The 20,593-nt window shown below is 39.4% G+C and overlaps 3 protein-coding genes and 1 pseudogene across 3 annotated transcripts; 2 read left to right on the plus strand and 2 right to left on the minus strand.

Moving 5' to 3' along the window:
* Positions 1 to 342: 342 nt before the first annotated feature.
* LOC18035725 lies at positions 343 to 2,340 on the minus strand (annotated as a pseudogene).
* Positions 2,341 to 7,453: 5,113 nt separating this feature from the next.
* On the plus strand, positions 7,454 to 8,349 carry LOC18035719 (protein NAR1). Its single transcript, XM_006427494.1, has 2 exons — positions 7,454 to 7,588; positions 7,738 to 8,349. The coding sequence occupies exons 1-2, from the start codon at positions 7,454 to 7,456 to the stop codon at positions 8,347 to 8,349; spliced, it is 747 nt and encodes a 248-aa protein (XP_006427557.1).
* A 1,140-nt stretch (positions 8,350 to 9,489) lies between these two features.
* On the minus strand, positions 9,490 to 12,612 carry LOC112096960 (receptor-like protein 9DC3). The gene is made up of 2 exons (XM_024181208.1): positions 12,198 to 12,612; positions 9,490 to 9,710 (listed from the first exon to the last, which is right to left on the minus strand). The coding sequence occupies exons 1-2, from the start codon at positions 12,610 to 12,612 to the stop codon at positions 9,490 to 9,492; spliced, it is 636 nt and encodes a 211-aa protein (XP_024036976.1).
* A 3,420-nt stretch (positions 12,613 to 16,032) lies between these two features.
* LOC112096961 lies at positions 16,033 to 19,800 on the plus strand. Its single transcript, XM_024181209.1, has 3 exons — positions 16,033 to 16,366; positions 16,952 to 19,047; positions 19,471 to 19,800. The coding sequence occupies exons 1-3, from the start codon at positions 16,033 to 16,035 to the stop codon at positions 19,798 to 19,800; spliced, it is 2,760 nt and encodes a 919-aa protein (XP_024036977.1).
* The last annotated feature ends 793 nt before the right edge of the window (positions 19,801 to 20,593 follow it).

The following is a 20,593-nucleotide window of genomic DNA, read 5'->3' on the forward strand; positions in this document are numbered from 1 at the left end:
TAACATCTTTACAGATTATTAATAATTGTTAAATATAAAATTCGCAGTAAGATAGTTGTTAAACAAAAAAATATATATCCAATCACTGTCGAGACTTTTCCAAGTCTAACAACACAATGCAAACATATGTACTAGAGCTTTTGTCTTCTTTTTTCTGAGAAATCTTTTTCATTTTTATTTTTATTTTTTAGACATATATACAATTTGAAATCACTAACATTTATAGGACTCTAGATAAGTAATAAGCTCAAATATCTGCTCTCACTAATATTGAAGAGAATGAGCCTCATACGACTGGGCTACAAGCACAAGCTGCCATAGATACTAGATATTTTTTTTTTTTTGAAAATAGTAAAATTATATCATCTCTAGTACACCTTATATACGTATTTCCCGTTTTCAACTAGTCATATTTGTTTTTGAGTAACACTATTTACACATAAAAATGCACAAAACCACTAAAAGATAAACTAATTCACTTTATTAATTGAACAATAATGATAGAATCACAAATAGTTTTTTATAAATTAGTCAGCCAACTACTAATGTCGCAGCAGCTGCTGCCACACAAAACACATGCTTCAGCTGCCTGCACTAAATTTGCCCATTTAACTTACACATAAATCAATGCTCTCATGGAATAAAAAACAATACCTGAGGATTCTGCAAGTTGAAGACAATTAGATTTCTATCTGCAGTGCCAACAACCATAAGTTGATATCTCACCGTAAGTGCATAGCAGCGATCAGGCAGCTGTTGAGTGTGAACAGGATTTGGCTGCCTTGTATCCCAGTACCTAATTACATATTGCAACATCAAGAGGGTAAGGAACTCAAAATACAAGAACATCAAGAGAGTATAAGTGACTGATCAACTACACAAAAAATCGTACAAAGTGCTTACAGATAACACATGGCACCACATGGAGACACAGTAAACTGTTGACCACATCGGATACCCAATAAAACGAAAGGATATACTGTAAACCCAAAAGGAGAAAGAAAAGAGCACAACACCCACGACTTAGAGAAGAAAGAAAGAGAAAAGCCTACAATATTAAAGCACTCATCATGGACATTTCTCTTTAAACAACACCTAAATTATATAAGTATGGACAAAGAATGCTGACAATTTGAGAATCCATAGCCCCTGCCAGCTCTATCCACTTTGAGCATCAGTAATTGTCAGTACAAGTTACTGTGGCAAAGCAAAATACGCACAACAGTTCCATTCGTTCATCTGAACATCACTCTTCTGTTTGAGGTCATGTGAACTGACCACTTAACTATCCCTATGCACATATTGGCCCACTTGGCAAGGTCATTATACTCAACGGCACAACGAAGGCTTCTAACAGATGAACTTATAATTATAAAACCAATTTACTGCCCCAACCAAAATGCGACAGAGACTGCAATTTTAAATAAAAAGAAGTGAAAAAATCTTACTTCAATGTCTTGTCCCAGCTTCCTGTAGCAAGTAGATTCATCTCTGGAATCCAAGCAACCTCCTCAATTGGCACATCATGCATAGCAACAGTCACTGGCTGACCACCAGAGAGTAAAGGCCACATCTTGACCTGCTTGTCACATCCTCCAGAGAAGACAGTAGTTCCATCATCCTTTCATGTTGAGCATTGGACCTTCAAATTTCAAAGATAAGAAAAAGGTTAAATTACCAGCAATCACAAATTCAACAGTATGTTATTCTAACTACCATAAATCTTGCTTTAGATTACCAGATGGTCATGCGAAATTGATGCATGGGCAGTGGCCACAGCAGTTCCACTGTGTGAAATTTCCCAACACCTTACCTGTGAAAGCATTCAAACAAGACGAATGAGAATATCAAGGATGTTAACCAACAAACAGAAAGGCATAACTAAAGGTATAAAAAAAGAACAGAACCCGATTGGACAAACCTGATTATCCCATGAGGTTGCAACCAAGATATTGGCCATGGGACTGAAACAAAGGCTTGAAAAAGAATCATTGGGAGGTTGAGAGACACCTGCCATTGAAAAATTTCACGTAAATACTACTTTTCTAACAGCATCTTTATATTAAAAGATCAACCAAGCTTACTCAAGTATCCAACGAAGCTTCAATGAGAGAACTACACTTCACATTCACCTACATGATATCAACATCTAGCGTATAAATTTGGAACCTATGACCAGAAACAATTTATCTCATTTGAAAATTTGGTGCAACAAACTTTTACATGACCAATTGTAGAAAACTTATCTTCATTAACCTAATGTAAGCGTAACAGTGTGATTCACTTACTAACTACTGTTCTTTTACACTGAAACTCCAACACATTCACAAGCTTAGCCATTGCTCTCAACAATCCGTTCAGCAAGAAAGCAAGCAAACAAATGATCATAGCTTAGCATACATATTTAGCATTAAAAAAGAAAAAATTCTTTATCCAAAAATGTAGAATTAATTTTTACATTAACACAAGCAATTAAGCTTAAACTTGACAAAAGCATATAATAAGTAATTTACATAACTTTATACTTAATCCTAACAACATCATCATAAGCATTAATTCAACAGTCGCCAAGTTCATCATACACAAGAAACCGACAAGAAATTTAACGGTAAATAATTTTTAAAGATTATCGGAAAGAAAAAATAATAAAGAAAATAAATAAATAAAGTATACCTCGATGGACTTGTTAGGGTTTTGATTGGTGGCAACGGCAGCAGCACCGAAAGTAGCCATTAATTTGCTAATTTTTGATCGTTTCGTGATATTTAGTTAGTGAGTGACAGAGCGAAAGATTATTTGTTGATTCGGTGATGATTTTGAAAGAAGAGGGAAACCAAAAGTAAAAGAGAAAAGCTATTTATAGAGAGGACAGAGGAGAGATGTAGTGGGTGTAGGTTAAGACTCTGCGCATACCCCGCGTAGCGTCGTATCAACGCCTGTTAACTGAACTGCGCAATAACTACGACCAGCCAGCCAGGGCTTGAGTCGAGTCGGCGCTAGGAATGGCAGAAAAGTGAGCGCCCGGCCCAGCCAGGCTTTGGCTCCACTTTTAGGTTTCGGGTCGGATTAGGAGTTAAGGTGTTCGAAATTGAGCCGGATCGGGCTAGGTCTAGGGGTTTATCAAGAAAGTCTGAGTCCGATCCTTGAGCCCGGCAATTAAATATTTTAAAAAAATATATAGTTGTATTGAGGTTGTACCTTTTTAAATTGAGTTTATTTAATTAGGTTTTTATTAATAGAGCTTTTATAAATAGAGATTTTAGGCAAAAATTTTAATTATTTGGTTGTCAATGTGAACTTTTATTAAAAATTATAAAATTACTTTAATATGCAAATTTTTTAAAGTTAAGTTATGAAAATAATGAAATAAGATTGTAAAATAAGTAAATGATATTTTAAACATTTTAACATTAAAAAAAAAAATTTAACCCTTACTTCTAAAAGCTCAAAATTTAAGATTTTAATAGTAGAGACCAAATATCTTATTTAATATTGAAAAGTTCTACTAAAAAAAATCAAACAATAACAAAAAATTTGATTAGGAGCTTATGGGATTAAATAAATACTTATAACCAGGCCGCAGCTACTTTGCGTCATGGGTTTCATACCCAAGTCATTTGTCTTGTAGCATGGTCACCGTTAGATTTCATCTCGTGGCTGCAGAAGAGACACACAGACGCAAGAGAGTAACCTGAGATAAATGTAATGGGCCGGTAACACTGCAGGGAATTAACTTTTTGACAAAAAAAACGCCTGTGGTGGTTGGAAGTTGTAACAGTAACGCATGTAAAATAATTAAAAAAAGTGCATGCAAGTATTGGTTAAAAGCAAGAAGTTGGAAGCGTGCAAGTATGGGTTGGGGTTAGAATGATTTGAAAATTTCGAAAATAGTGACGAAAACATTTGGAAGTGGATTTAAGGTAATGAATTGCGTGCTTGGTGGGAAAAAAAATGCGAAATATCAACTGTAATTTTAAAAGTAGCCTGGCATGAATTTACAGTTGAGTTAGTGTATAATTCGATTTTGTGGGAAATTTGCGTATGAGTTGAGTAAATGAAAACCATATAAAAAAAATGTGAAGAAAAATTATGTAGCGTGTAATAATAATAATAAATAAATAAATAAATAAAAAATAAAAAAAATGATCAGGCAATGCATTGCAAAAGTAATTGGTGGGGAAAAAAGGGAAAAATTCCATTTAACCTGAATAATATGTAATTTTAATTTTATCCTTAGAGTTTAAATAATAGGCCATGCCATTTCCAAATTTGAACAACAACAATAATAATAATAAAACTAGTAATGGTTAATATTATAATTATGACGACGACGACGATGATAATTTGTGTAATAATAATAATTTTAAAAATAGTAAATCATCAACCAAGAAATGGAGGCTTTTTTGAGATGACTGATCAATTAAAAGAGGAAAAAAAAAGAGAAAAATATCTTCGACACTCTATTTTAACTATTTTTTGTGACAGTCTCAATTGTTTGTTGTAAGTATAGAAACTATGAGTTTTATAGTTTGTTAGAGAATAAGACCCTAATAAATTAGCATAATTAAAAAATTCTGTATTAGATGGATTGGAAAAGGATTTAAGTCTGTAAATCTGGAAAAATTCGTGAAATCAGGAGAAATAGTATATATTGAATTAAAAATATAAAACTGAAAAATATAGCAATGGTAGTGAGCCGTACAAAAAAAATGTAAAATTTAGATATAGTTAAATTAACACAATATTATATCTAATTTGATAACAATTCGAAAAAAAATAAAAAAATACGTAAATATAGCTTCGTATACATTAAGAAATAAAAAGCAAAACAAAAAACATAAGCTAAACAAAAAATTTTGGCATATAACACCGAAGCTATCCCCGACGGCATGCACAAGGCATAACTATTTCACTTCACCAGTTAAAGTAATTAAATGTAATAGCTAACTTTGTTTTGAAGCTTCTCGAGTTTCATAATTTTTTGCCGTTACACCGAAACTCTGAAGTTTGAACTTAGAAATTGATAATTTTAGTTACATTTGATGTACTGATCAAAACAAATGAAAATTTGTATATCGGTGTGTTAAAATTGGGAATTATGAATGTATTATCGTAGCTTAATATTAATTAATATGTTGTTCAATTATGATTTTAACTGGTAGTAAAGTTAATTTTACATTAGAAAATTTAATTGAAAAAAAAACAATATGAATGAGATATTTGTTTATATAAATACTGCGTAGATTGGATGGAAAAAAAATTGCATCTACAAATCAATCCGCCAAATGATGGAGTACATATGGATTGGGTCTGATTTGCATCCGATCCGTAAAAATATGAATTGGAATTCGATTTAGTTTAAGTAATCAGTGGATTTGATTTGATTGAACATATTAAAATTCATAAAATTGTGGATCATATATGGATTGATGTACAATCCGCAAAATCTGAGACGCGAACACCCGTAAAAGTGAACCTTCGTGTGCAGGGGGATGTGGACCAACATATCCAAATTAAATGAACAAGAACATGTGGTAAAGAACAAAGATGAACGATATTGGCGGCGGATGAGAAGAATGAAGGCCTGATTATGTTGTATAGTGACAGATGCACCCCCCCCCCCCCGGCCGGAGGTGATAAACAATATCAATCGGACACCGAGATGTGAATCACATGAATGTCGGCATCAATAAGAAAATTGTAACGCACGGGATGCAAAATGTCTCTCTACCCATCAATAAGGTATGAAGGGTTATTTAAAGTAAGAATAATACAGTTTCCTTTTCAAATTAGAAGGTGAAATTGCTGCCTCGTACCTAAATATGTTACAGGACTTTCGAATCTTATGTTCATCTGGGAAGATAAAAGGGTTATGTTAGAAGGCATAAAAGATAGTTCCTTAGAAAACAGTAATTTGATAGGAGAATGTCCCATAATCTATTAATGTAGGTTAATATTCATTGTTGACAATTTCAAAATTAAGTAATAGGATAATTATAGCAGAAATTATTTATTAAAATAAAAAATAATGTAATGTATGCGATGAGATTAAAGTAAATTTATAGGAATGAAATTACATGTTAGATTTAATTAATATGAAGAAATAAGATGACGACAGTATGAGGAGATGCTTTACATCGGTACCGAAGCATTTAGTAAATATATATGCAATTGGAAAATGGAAAAATTGGTACATGTTAATTTGCGTGATGATAATTTGCGTAATAATAACAACAATAAATTTAAAAATAGTAAATCATCAACCAAGAAATAGCAGCTTAATTGAGATGAATGATAAGTTAAAACAATAAAAAAGAAAGAGAAAAATATATTTGACACTATTTTATTTGTTGTAAGTAATAGAAAATATGAGTTGTATAGTTTGTTACAGAAGAAGCCCGAATTAAATTGTAATAATTAAAGAAGTAATAAAATTATCTGACATGTTATTTAGGGTGCGTTTGGGATTGATGTGCTGTATCTTTTAAGCTACAACTGCTGTGAAAAAAAAGCTGTAATTATGAAACAAAAGTTAATAATATATAGTAAATATAAATTTTAAATAATAATTTTGATAAAATTATTAAAGATATAATAGATTTTGTATTATACAAGTGAAAAATCATATCAATATAGCTTAAAAGCTACAGCAGCTAGTGTTTACCAAACACTTTAGTGCTGTAGCTTTTAAGCTACAGTTGTCCAACCTCAATCCCAAACGCACCCTTAGTAGCCCTTATTTGTTTCGTATAAGAGTTTAAAGTAATAGGTGTGAAATAAAAAATAATAATTTTAGTGTTCGAAAGAAATTGTGTTGGATATATGCATCACTTTTAGTCAGTATGTTTTATTGTAAATCTTAATTTATTAAGTAGAAAGCATATAATTCTCATAATATAATAACACACAGAGAGTCTTCTAGGTGACACAACTTAAAAGTAATTTTTAACTCTCAAGTATAAGAGTGTCTTATTATATTATATTTCGGTGACTTCGAGGTCGATACACAAAAAAAGATTTATTTGTTTATTTTACTTTTACTAAAAATGGTTAGGGTTATGGATCCACCCTTAGTAGTAAATAAAATTTAATAAATTCTTTTCGCCATTTTTTATTTAGATTTATTGCCGAAAAGATTAATTATATAAATTATCATTATTTTCCTTTTAATTTTATGATGGATTAAGTATTTATTGTGCCAAAATTTAATTTGTCTACAATAAATGAAAATATCATTTTGTCATACCTTATATTAAGAATTAAGAATTTATTGTGTCAAACTCCCTTGTTTGTCTACAATAAATCAAAATTTCAACATATAAAATATGTAAAAAATTAAATAGAGTTTATGTCCACTCACTTGGAGGGGAACAAGTGCTTAGTAAAAAAACACATGTAGTAAATTGAAAATATTTTTACGACTTATGTGTTTAAACAAATAACAAACTGATGTATGGAGTTGAGGTTGCAAGCGTTCCCCTTTGCCATTGAAACTAGCTACAAAGGTCTTGAGCGTTCTGCCTTTTCCACCAATAAATGTATTATTGTTTTAGTTGGAGACGTTAGAGTTGGCACCCTAGTGCTACAGGTAAAATAACAATACTCTTATTTCTTGTGTTTTCTTTGCTTGGCTCCATTAATATTTTACACGAATTACTTTTGTTTTAAATTTTGTTGGTGGCCTGCTTTGGGTATTCATTGTGGCACTCTCATTTTGTGGGTGAATGATTTTCATAGTCTCGATTTACTTGCATTTATTTTCATGCATGTTTTATTGTTGGATATTCTATATTATGGGGCATTATCTTGACCAATGTTGATGATGAAGGACATCTTTATGGGGTCGCTGGAAGTTCTGGTGGTTATGCAGAAACAGTATTCAGACATGCTGCCAAAACACTATTTGGAAAAGTTATTGAAGGCCATCTAGAATTTAAAACCATCAGAAACTCTGATTTCCGAGAGGTGGCTCTGGAAGTGGAGGGAAAAACATTGTTGAAATTTGCCCTATGTTATGGCTTCCAGAACCTGCAAAACATTGTCAGGAGAGTGAAAATGCGAAACTGTGATTATCACTTTGTGGAGGTCATGGCATGCCCTTCAGGTTGCATGAATGGTGGAGGTCAGGTCAAGCCTAAGCCAGGGCAATCATCGAAGGAGTTGATTAAGACACTGGAAACCATCTATTTGGAAAATGTAATGGTAGCTGATCCTTTCAAAAATCCTCTGGTGAAAAGCTTGTATGATGAGTGGCTTGAGCAACCTGGTTCAGAGAAAGCTAAAAAGCACGTGCACACAGAATATTATCCTGTGGTGAAAAGTATCACCGCTCAGTTGCATAATTGGTGAAAGCATTCACCATCCCAACACTTGATCGTAGACAATTTTGGAACTTAAGAACTCTCTTCTTGTGCCCCATGCCGTCTCCGAGTTGTTTTAGCAAATTTCAGACATGGCACCACAGCGATACTGGCCATTTTTTGTCAATCATGGGATTGCATTTGCAAGGAAGTCCAATTTTGATAGAGTAAACATATATTTATTTACTTCAAAGGTTTTCACTCATGTACATACTATGTATTAGAAATGTTACATATAGAAGAAAGCATTGAGGTAGGCACTGATGCCTCATGGCACTTAATTTCATTTCCTTGTATCATTTTTTCTTAGTTGAACAGTCCGAATAAGATTTCCTTTGCTCAAAAAAAAAAAAAAAAAGCTTCGGGGTTTCAATACCCAAGTGAATTAATGAAACATGTATTGAATAGCAAAGCTTACTCTCTCATCTGCTGGGATTGTAAATATCACATTTACTGGGTAGAAATTGAAGAAAACTCTTCTACAATTTCAGCCGTAACCACCTATATCACAAATTCTTCAATTTATTCATAAACTATTTTACCTTACCCTCCACAGAGTCTGCAGTTGACACACTAGCCAAAGTAATTGTAGGCAGAACCCTCGCATATCATACATTCAAAACAATTTAGACTCATAAATCATAATTCTTGAATTTACCCCAACGGAAAATGAAATTACAAAAGAAAAGAACAAACAAAATCAATTAACAATCATATAAACAAAACTCAGAAAAACAAAATAAATTAACAATCATACCAACAAAACCTAGAAAAAACAAAATAAATTAACAATCACATGAACAAAATAGATGCAGCACAATTTACCAAAATACAAACACTTGAACATAGCTTAATTTTATTGGAAAGCAATTCAAAAAGTCAATTAATTAATACAAATTGAAATTCCGACCAGATTTTTCAGCCCCCAATTTATTTGTTTATTACGATTTCACAATAACGAACCGGACTTAATTTGATCCAAATCGGAACTGAACCCGTCATGTCGTGCAGGTTTTATTTTTATTTTTTAAAAATCATTAAGTCAGGGGATGGGAAAAGGAAAAACCCTAGCCCCAAATTAGCAAAGCAAGCCGCCCACTTCTGCAAACTCAGAACTCAAGTTGGCGCCTTACATAGATGCAGCACCACCACCGCCACCATCACTAGGCGAATCAAAGTAGAGACGAAGCGGCAGCAGCAGCAGCCGTCGATTCTCAATTACAGCAGCAACAGAGCAGAGACGCAATTGCAATAGCACACGGAGCCGAGATGCAGCAGCAGCTTTCTCTCTCAACGCAGCAGCAGTAGCAGCTTTCTCTCTCAACGCAATAGCTGATTTTTCTTGAAGAACTGTGACAGTCAATTGTGGATGAAATACAAGAGTATTCACGAAGAGAGAGAGAGAGAGAGAAAAAGAGAGAGAGCTCTGCGAAATTGGATTGAATTATCTTTTTTGTTTTCGTTTTACTGGTATTACAGCTTCAGCCGGTTACCCATTTTCCAACCGTTAAATCTCAGCCGTTAACTACCTTTGTTAACAATCTAAGGATTCATTCGCTAAGAGACAAATAACTGGGGTACCAAACCCATGACGCAAGGTAGCTGGACCCCTTATAACCATTAGATAAACCATACCAATCAGACTACTAATTGCATTGTGATAATTGATATTGTCTTTGTTTCTATTCAATTTTATTTTAATTTCATGTAATTTTATTGTATTAAGTGTCACTATTACTCATCATTAATTAGTGTTATTTACTATTAATAACTTTTTTCCCCCTTTTTCATCTTTTAGTCTTTCTTTCCATGTGAAGGTTGCTTTTTCTTCCTTCTTTATAAAGGTTAGTATTTCCTTCCATGTGAAGGCTAACTTTTCTTTCCTTGTGAAGATTGGTTTCCAACTCATTCATATTATTTCAAATCTCTACAATAAATAAAAACATATTATTAAAATAACTATAATAATTCATATATTTCAATTTATTAAAATATAAAATATTTTAATATTATTAGTCTACTTCATAGATTACATTATTTATATAATATTTGTATTTATTAAAAATTTTAAAGTCTATTTTTTTAGATAATAGAGGTAAATGGTATAATAATCAAAAGGGGTCTTGGTGTCCTTTGACGAAAACTTAGAGGTGTTGGTGACCATTTCCCAAATCTTGGAAGTGTAGATGTGCTTTTCCCCTTACTAATATGTATTATACAATTAAGAGTCTACCGATAGACTGCCTATATTAACTTATTATAGCACAACCTAGATTTCTACCTCACGAATATTGGAAGGCTATTTGTTCTACCTACAAAATCAACTGAGAAAATTCATATCTTTATGTAATTTTTAATTAGGAGAGAAAAATTTAAGAGGACTTGGGAGAGTTGCAGTTCATCACTTAGCTAACTGCTGAGACGCAAGTTGGCAAGAAAATACTGTTAAAGTTAGATAAATTATGAACAACTATATTCAATATAAAAATTGCACAATACTAATGATTCAAAATAATTGACAATAAAAACATTATTGGCACACATACTAAAAGCTTTTATTTGTTTATTTGAGAGTTTTTCTTTTTCATTTATTTAAAAAGTAGATTGGTGGAAAAAATTCAAATAATTTTTTTTAGAAATTTTTAATTCTAATTTTATCAATAGCTGAACTCAAGTTACAATTGAATAAAACTATTTGAAAACCACTCAACTACGGTGTGGTTTAGGAATTTAGGAATTGAGAGTGTGGAGTGAGAGTGAAAATAAGTTGTTTACTTACATTGGAAGAAGAATGTAGAATAGGAGTCAGAATCTCATTTATATGTTTACTCTGATTTGGACTGTGAGTGAATTATTTTAAATTACACTTTTATCCTTATTTAAAAGATTGTAGTTTCTAATTACAACTGAATAAAAAATATATTTATAAAATAAACTATTTAATTTATCATTAATTTTAATTATATAAGTTACTAATAATTATTAATATTCTTAATTATGGAAATCATAATTTTTTATTAATTTTAAATTTAATTACATAAATTAAAAATTATTATAAGAGCAAAACAAACGAAACATTATTATTAATAATATAATACAAAATTATTATTTTCTTAGAATAAACCATTTATTATTATTAGCTATCAATATTAAATAAATATAATAATTTTATTTTTCAAATAAAGATAGTATATTGTAATATTATTAATTCTCTATGAATATAATGATATTACTTTTAAATAATTTTGGCTTAGATTACATAAATTATTATTTTTAACTAAATATAATAATATTATATAAATAAATATAATGTTTTTAATTTTAAATAATATAATATTATTTTATTTTAATAAATATAAATTTTATTATATTTCATAAGGAAAAGAAGATATGTGAGAATCCCACTCCTTACAAAAAAAAAAAGAGTGGGATCTATGGAGTGGGAGTTCCACTCTCCTCCTCACATAAGAAAGAAAACATACACTGAAATATGAAGAATTATAAAGGCCTGAATTAAATACAATATGAATTACTATTTTAAACAAACTACTCGGCCAGGCCACAAGGGCCCGAAACCTTTTTGGGCTCATTTCTTATATGGGCTCAAAACTCAAGACTTCCAAGTGAACAAATGGAATATGATCATGAATCGCTATGTATCTAGCTTGGAGTTGGAATCATACACAATCTTGCACATATTAATTTACTATGGCCTCACGGAGATATGTTGTGTATGTAACTCAGAAGGACGTGTTTGGCTTTCATTCGTCAAAGGAGGTCCGTACAATCCTTTGTTTCCTTCATAAGAAGTTGGTGAAAATGATTGGAGTTGAGTACTTGTCGGAATCTTTCCCACTAAGTTATTGTACGAGAGATTTAGCACCGATAGGAAATTTAGGCTTGCAAGCTGGGAAGGAATTTTTCCACTGAGGTTGTTCATTGAGAGGTCCAAGGACTCAATCTGTTTCAAGTTCCCAAAAGATGATGGTATCGAGCCTGTGAGAGCATTGTGCGACATGTTCAGAGCATAAAGTGATTTGAATTGTCCCATTTCTTTTGGTATTGGCCCTTCGAAATTGTTGCTTGAAAAGTCAATGGAAGTGAATATATTTGGGACCTTCAGTAGCATGATCTCAACATTTTTTACTGTAACTGTTACACTAACCTCATAGAATCGGTTGCTCGACATATCATATCCAAGATGGTTGAGCTCAGATCCGGATTTGGTTTCAGTAACCATCATTTTCTCCATCGTAAGTAACCATTTTTGCGATAGTCTTCCGCTGAATTTATTGGATGCTAAGTCGACTATTTGAAGTAGAGGCCAGGAGACATTATGTCTTGGACAACTAATGTGTCTGGAGAAGTTGTTTGATCGCAAAACTAGAACTTGCAAACGAGAAGCATTCCTTAACCAGCACGGGAAATTATCACTGATATGGTTATTCCTGAGGTCTAAAACCTGCAGCATATTGCAATTGGCAAGAGATTTTGGTACCACTCCTTGTAGTTGATTTCTACTGAGATCTAGAATTTGCAACCTACAATTTCTTGGAAATATTGTGTCAGAAAGAATGCCATTGAGGTTGTTTCTCCCTAAATTTAAAACCCCTAGAGTGTTGCTACTGTTGGTGATTAAACATGTAGGAATTGTGCCACTCAAATTGTTGTTTGATAAGCCAAGAACTTGAAAATAGGTAGCCTTGCATACAGATTCCGGGATGACTCCAACGAGACTATTGTTTGCAGTGAAAAAGTATTCGGTTTCAGACATGAAATTACCAATGTCAGCTGGGATGGAAGTAAAATTATTGTTGGAGTAATCGACGTAGGAAGGACTTGGTGACATGTGAGGGATATTTCCTCGGAGCTGGTTGGAGTGCAGGTCAAGCAAGCGGATACCAGAAATAGAGTAAGGTTTGTTTGGGAGGGATACTGTTTGGGACAAATGCGTCGAAGGGACCAGGAATGACGAGCAGACATCTGATGGCGGAGTTCTGCGAACCGGTGTGTTCCGTTAAAGCCTGGCGCGTGGAAGAACAGGAGCAGAAACATCCTGCTCGTCCACGATGTTGTCGTCCGCGAGGCCAATTCCTATAAAAGGCATGAGGCCATTCCGGCTAGAGATCGAGAGGCGAGGAGACCCGGTCGACGGCAGTTGGCAAGACGTGCTCTCCAGCACGAGAATCTAGGCACAACAGCCACGCTTTCCCCAGAACCGCGACGTAACACGCAAGGTCTCACAGAGCCGTGGCAGCCACGCTTTCCCCAGAACCGTGGCGTAACACGCAAGGTCTCACAGAGCCGTGCCAGCCACGCTTTCCCCTGAACCGTGGCGTAACACGCTAGATCCCATGTTTTGCCCATAACGCAGCAGTTGGAGTCCCATACCGTCTCGAAAAGAGCGGAAGACTGAGATTCAGAGGAAGCCTATAAAAAGGTAGCCAACGAAGGTAAAAGGGTTGGCATTCTTGAGAAAAGGGGAGAAAACCACAAGAAACGCCATAAGACCTGTGGCAAGCTTTTCCCGAACCTTCATATCTGACTTGAGCGTCGGAGGGTTTGCGCCGGGAAAACAACCGGCGTACTCTGACTTATCTGTGTACGCAGGGACCTCCGGAGAAGAAGCCTGGCGAGGAGACCTCCTGGTAGTGACGAAGTTGATCGAGCAGAGATCCTGATCGTAGAACGAGGAGAACCGGAATCTCGCATCAACATTTTGGCGCCGTCTGTGGGGATCCAGAGCAAAAAGCTTCTGTTGATAGCAAGAAGAGGGGGGGAGTAAGCGAAAGGCAATGGAGATAGGAGGAAGTAGCGCACAAGAGGGTGACATAAGGCTTAACGATTCCGTGACGCTGAGGGAGGTAATCAGCGAAGCACGGGAAAAAGTCATGTTCGACCGGATGGAGCGAATGAAAAAGCAGATGGAAACCTTGACAACCATCCTGCATGAGCTGCGGAACGAGCGAAGGGTAACCCAAGAGGGAAGGGTGAGAGGCGGTGGAGCGGCACCAGGTACCGATAGTGCGGAGAGAAGTCAAACCGCTGGGAGATTTGGTGGTGAGAGAGGTAACGTACCTCTGCGAGGAGAATTTCATAGAGAAAGAGAGCAGTCCCCGGTAAGACAGACTTGTGACGGGGGCGACGGGGTGGTGAATGCAGAGGAAACAGAACTGAGGCAACACTTACATGATGTAGAGCGAGAGCGGGATCAAGCTGCAGCGCGCGACCCTGGTCGCGCAGGACAGCTGGAGGAGGAAGTGCGAAGGCTAGCGCAAATAATTGATGACATGCAAGGGAGGAACAAAGCCCCTGGTTGGAGGATAATGCTGGACGGGGAATCACCGCTCGCAGCAGAGATCATGAGGGCAGTTATTCCGAGAGATTTCCGCCTCCCCGACCTCAGATACTCGGGAAGAACTGACCCGCTGATGCACATGGAGCGCTTCAACGACATAACGGGGGTACAGGGATTATCTCCATCCCAAAGGTGCAGGGTGTTCCCACTATCCCTTGAGGGACGTGCACGAGAATGGTACAGGAAACTTCCTCGGGGCAGCATAAAAACCTTCGAGCAGATGTGCCAGGAATTCGCAGAGCAGTTTAGTGGGGCAATGTCACCGGAAGATGACATGATGGAGCTGAAGAGCATGAAACAGGGGGAGCAAGAAACCCTTCGGGAATTCATCAAGAGGTTTCATCGGGCTGTCCTCGACTTGGGAGCCTTCAACCACCCTCAGGCATTAAGGGGACTGAAAGAAGGGGTGAAGATAGGAAGGCTGTGGTACAATTTGAGAAGCCCAGCTATTCAAACGTATGCAGCCGCATACGAACAGGCTAAAAGAGACATCGAGATTGAGGAGGAGAAGGCTGCACGGATCAAGACAGACCAATTGGAAGGGTTAGGGAGGAGAGAGAAGAAAGCATTACCAACTAATGGGCCGATCAGGAGGAGGGACCACCAGATCTCCGGTAGTGGAGCAGGAGGTAGGGTAATTGCTTACCAGCCTCATCAGAGGCCGCCACAGTATCAGCGCAGCAGGGCGCCACCTCCTCGTTCCCCAGCTAGGGAGCCTTGGAGAAGACATGATCCGGCATCCGGCGATCTTCATCAACATTCCCACGGTAGCAGGACGAGCAGACCAGAAGCACTCCCACCGCCCCCAACTCACAGTGGGGCAAACAGAGAAAGAGCAGTGCATCTGGTCGACCAGAACCAGGACTATGGGCGGTACACTCCCTTGAAGATGCCCCTGGATGAGGTGTACGAGGCCATAAAGGGTCGAGGGCTGCTGCACTCCCTACACCAATAACAAAGCTACCCAACAGGAGGGATAGAGGACGTTATTGTAAGTTCCATGGCACCCATGGCCATACCACAGCAGAGTGTAGAGATCTCAAGACCCAGGTCGAAGATTTGGTGAGAAATCGGTACCTGGATGAGTTTATGGATGGGACTTTCCCGATGGTGGCCACAACGGATGAAGGGGAGCAGAGTGAAGGAATCTTGAGACGCGAGCCGCCCGCAGCGAGGGTGATAGCTGGGGGCCCAACGTTGGCCGGAGATTCGAACAGATCGAGAAAAAATTATGCCAGATACGCCATGACCAGTAAAGAGATACTCTTCAACACCCCAGCAGCCAAACGAGCAAGGGTCAGGCAAGTGCCAATCATGTGGACGGATGAGGATGAGGAATGGATTCTATACCCCCACGAGGACGCTTTAGTCATCAAGGCTACGATCGCTAGCAAGAAGTTTGACCGGATACTGGTTGATACGGGGAGCTCAGTTGATGTGCTATTTAAATCAACTTTGGAAGAAATGGGAATAGCCGACCGGAAGTTGGAATACACCAACACCTCCTTGAAGGGGTTCGGAGGAGGGAAGCTGGTCCCTCTGGGCGTGGTCGAACTGCCTATCACAATCGGGGGCCCCCCGACAGAAAGAACAATGATACTGGACTTCGTCGTAGTGGACGAGGAAGGTCCTTACCAGATGATCCTAGGTCGGCCATTTTTAAGGATGAGCAAAGCGGTGCTGTCCAACCATTATCTGGCTCTGAAGTACCGGGTGAATGGGGTAGTCGGAGTGGTACGAGGAGACCAGAGGATCGCAAGAAGCTGCTACTCCTCGGCAGCAAGGGAGGCGATGCAGATAACATCCCTCGATACCCGAGTGGAAAACAAGACTGGCAGACAAGAACCCGTAGAGGATCTGGAAACAGTGAGCATGGGACCAGAGAACCCGGGAAAGACGATCAGAATCGGGTCGAGACTTGAGGGAGAGCAAAAGCAGGAGTTGGTGAAATGCTTACAGGCTCACGCCGACGTGTTTGCCTGGACACATGAGGACATGCCAGGGATTGACCCAGAGGTAGCATGTCATAGGCTGGCAATAAAGAAAGGTGCTCGGGCAGTAAGGCAGAAGAGGAGGTGCTTCAACCAGGAGAGGTATGAGGCTGTAAATGATGAGGTGGAGAAGCTTCTGAGAGCGGGGTTCATTCGGGAAGTCAATTACCCGGAGTGGATATCAAATGTGGTGTTGGTAAAGAAGGCAAACGGCAAGTGGAGGATGTGTGTGGATTTCACAGACCTCAATAAGGCGTGCCCAAAAGACAGCTTCCCTTTACCAAAGATCGATCAGCTAGTAGATTCAACGGCTGGACATGGTCTGCTTAGCTTCATGGACGCATTCTCGGGATACAACCAGATCCCCATGTACGAGCCGGATGAGGAGAGCACGGCTTTCATCACTAACCAAGGTCTGTTCTGTTACAGGGTGATGCCATTCGGTCTCAAGAATGCTGGGGCCACCTATCAAAGGCTGGTGAATAAAGTCTTTAAGCCCTTGATCGGGAAAACCATGGAGGTGTACGTGGACGACATGATCACCAAGTCCAAAATCCCGAAGGAACATGTCAGACATCTCGAAGAGACGTTCGAGCTTTTGAGGAAGTATAAGATGAAGCTTAACCCGGAGAAGTGTGCTTTTGGGGTCGAGTCAGGGAAATTCCTGGGATTCATGGTGAGCCATAGGGGGATTGAAGCAAATCCCGAGAAGATCCAGGCGATTGTGCAAATGACGTCTCCTCGAAACCTGAAGGAGATGCAGAGCCTCACGGGGAGGCTGGCGGCGTTGAGCAGATTCATATCCAAGGCTACAGATAAGTGTCAGCCATTCTTTCAAGTGATAAGGAGGGGAAAGAAAACGGAATGGACCCCAGAATGCGAGGAAGCCTTCCGGAACTTGAAGCATTACTTGCAGCAAGCCCCGCTACTGTCCACACCGAGGGATGGGGACAAGTTGAATCTGTATTTGGCGGTATCTGATCGGGCCGCCAGTTCCGTTCTAGTGAGAGAGGAAGAAGGAATTCAGTATCCGATATACTACACCAGCAAGGCCCTGCTCGACGCTGAGACCAGATACCCAACGACGGAGAAATGGGCACTGGCCCTTGTGGTTGCTGCTCGGAAGTTGAGGCCGTACTTTCAAGCATTCCCGGTCTCGGTAATCACCAACCAGCCATTGCGTCAAATTCTGCACAAGCCGGATGCCTCTGGTCGGCTCGTCAAATGGGCTGTAGAGCTGAGCGAATTCGACTTAGACTATAAACCCCGCGCGGCGATAAAGGCCCAGGCAATGGCCGATTTCGTAGCTGAGTTCGCGGAGCCCGAAGTATGCTTGGGTCAGCAAGATGCAGATGTAGGCAACGACGAAACTCAAGTATGGCAGATATCTGTGGATGGGTCATCAGGAGAGCGGGGTTCAGGAGCAGGGATTGTCCTGGAAGGCCCAGAGGGGGAGGAGATCTCTTATGCTGTAAAGTTGGAATTTGCAGCCACAAATAACCAGGCAGAATATGAAGCCTTGATAGCAGGGCTGGAATTGGCTAGGGCCGTGAAAGCGGACAGAGTTAAGATCAGAACCGATTCCCAGCTGGTTGCGAATCATGTCAGTGAAAGATTCCAACCAAGAGAGGAGAAGATGGAACAATACCTAAGGATAGTCAGGCAGATGATGGGGAAGTTCGAAGCAGTGGAGGTGATACAAATCCCCAGGGAGCAGAATAGTCGAGCAGACATTTTGGCTAGGATGGCAGCCGTCGCCGACCCAAAAATGCCAAAGTCGGTCCCCCTAGAAGTGAAGTCTCGCCCGAGTATCGAGCAAAATTTGGGGGTGTTGCGGATAGAACAAAAAAGCTCGTGGAGGGACCCGATAGTTTCATACCTTAGAGACGGGGTCTTACCACCAGATAAGCTACGGGCTCGGAAGATTAGAGCTCAGGCCTCGAGATACACGATGATCGATGGGGTACTGTATCGACGAGGATATACATTACCGTTCCTTCGGTGTTTGGACGATGACGACGCGGATTACGTGCTGAGGGAAGTGCATGAAGGAATTTGTGGAAATCATTCTGGCGGGAGGTCCCTGGCCCACAAGGTTCTAAGGCAGGGATATTTCTGGCCGACGATGCACCAGGATGCGCAAAGGAAGACCAGGAGCTGTGCAAGCTGCCAGAGTTTTGCGAATTTCTCTAACCAACCACCAGAGAAGCTCACCTCCATGGCCTCCCCTTGGCCATTCGCTCAATGGGGAATTGATCTGATCGGCCCATTGCCAAAGGGACGAGGAGCAGCAACACATGCGATAGTCGCTATAGATTACTTCACGAAGTGGATAGAGGTAGAAGCCCTTAGCAGGATCACAGAGAAGAAAACAACAGACTTCGTGTGGAGAAACCTGGTCTGTCGATACGGGATCCCATATGCCTTGGTAACGGATAATGGCAGGCAGTTCGATAATCACAGCTTCAGGGATTTCTGCCAGAACCTCGGGATAGAGCTGAAGTATTGCTCGCCTGCTCACCCTCAATCGAATGGACAAGTAGAAGCAGCCAACAAGACAGTCAAGAGGCTTCTGAAAACCAGGCTCGGAGCAAAAAAGGGTGCGTGGGTTGACGAGCTGTCAGGTGTGCTATGGGCATACAGAACAACCCACAAAACCGCAACGGGGGAGACACCGTTCGCTTTGGCTTTCGGACATGAAGCGGTCGTGCCGGCTGAGGTAGGAACGACCACACACCGGACAGATCATTTCAATGAACAGGAGAACGACGAGCAGATATGTTTGAATCTTGATCTGCTAATGGAGAGGAGGGAACAAGCAGCCGAGCGATCAGTCACTTACCAACAGAGGGTTGCTCGGTATTATAACCGGAAGGTGAACATACGGCAATTCAGGGTCGGAGACTGGGTACTGAGAAGAGTGAATCAGAGCACCAAAGATTCGACTCAAGGAGTGCTGGGACCGAATTGGGAAGGGCCGTATAGAGTCAAGCAGATAGCGGGGCCCGGAGCTTACAAGCTGGTTCGCGCGGACGGCCACGAAGTGAAACGCCCATGGAACGCAGCACACCTCCGAAAATACTTCCAGTAAGACTTGCTCACATTTTAAAGCAATTTCTGCTCATGCTGTCTATCTTTTATTTTTATGTTTTATGTCCGAACAATTTCATGTAAGTCAAATCCTGCCATTAATGTAACGTCGACGAATTTTATTCGCTTGAAACCGAAAAAAATCCTAAGGTATGCAAAGGCTCGCCAAGTCTCAGAGCCTGTCTTATGGCGAGACAGAAGCCAAGCATGCCAGGATCTGCTCGGCCACGAGAAGGCAGCAGAATCCAAATCGTTTGAAGAAAATCCTGAGGCATGCAAAGGCTCGCCAAGTCTCAGAGCCTGTCTTATGGCGAGACAGAAGCCAAGCATGCCAGGATCTGCTCGGCCACGAGAAGGCAGCAGAATCCAAATCGTTTGAAGAAAATCCTAAGGCATGCAAAGGCTCGCCAAGTCTCAGAGCCTGTCTTATGGCGAGACAGAAGCCAAGCATGCCAGGATCTGCTCGGCCACGAGAAGGCAGCAGAATCCAAATCGTTTGAAGAAAATCCTAAGGCAGGCAAAGGCTCGCCAAGTCTCAGAGCCTGTCTTATGGCGAGACAGAAGCCAAGCATGCCAGGATCTGCTCGGCCACGAGAAGGCAGCAGAATCCAAATCGTTTGAAGAAAATCCTAAGGCATGCAAAGGCTCGCCAAGTCTCAGAGCCTGTCTTATGGCGAGACAGAAGCCAAGCATGCCAGGATCTGCTCGGCCACGAGAAGGCAGCAGAATCCAAATCGTTTGAAGAAAATCCTGAGGCATGCAAAGGCTCGCCAAGTCTCAAAGCCTGTCTTATG

Source organism: Citrus clementina, unplaced genomic scaffold, assembly GCF_000493195.1.
Source record: "Citrus clementina cultivar Clemenules unplaced genomic scaffold, Citrus_clementina_v1.0 scaffold_7, whole genome shotgun sequence".
Classification (NCBI taxonomy): Eukaryota; Viridiplantae; Streptophyta; class Magnoliopsida; order Sapindales; family Rutaceae; genus Citrus; species Citrus x clementina.

What these genes read in the sequence shown, in the direction of transcription:
- LOC112096960 (XM_024181208.1), bottom strand. Translation starts at nt 12,612, where the DNA reads ATGGAGAAAATGATGGTTACTGAAACCAAATCCGGATCTGAGCTCAAC. An exon ending in AGTGGGAAAGATTCCGACAA is followed by an intron (nt 9,711 to 12,197) that starts GTACTCAACTCC and finishes TGACTGTCACAG; the next exon opens with TTCTTCAAGAAAAATCAGCT.
- LOC18035719 (XM_006427494.1), top strand. Translation starts at nt 7,454, where the DNA reads ATGGAGTTGAGGTTGCAAGCGTTCCCCTTTGCCATTGAAACTAGCTAC. An exon ending in TTGGCACCCTAGTGCTACAG is followed by an intron (nt 7,589 to 7,737) that starts GTAAAATAACAA and finishes TGATTTTCATAG; the next exon opens with TCTCGATTTACTTGCATTTA.
- LOC112096961 (XM_024181209.1), top strand. Translation starts at nt 16,033, where the DNA reads ATGTGGACGGATGAGGATGAGGAATGGATTCTATACCCCCACGAGGAC. An exon ending in TCCTTACCAGATGATCCTAG is followed by an intron (nt 16,367 to 16,951) that starts GTCGGCCATTTT and finishes TGGATTTCACAG; the next exon opens with ACCTCAATAAGGCGTGCCCA. An exon ending in ACTTCACGAAGTGGATAGAG is followed by an intron (nt 19,048 to 19,470) that starts GTAGAAGCCCTT and finishes TTCAATGAACAG; the next exon opens with GAGAACGACGAGCAGATATG.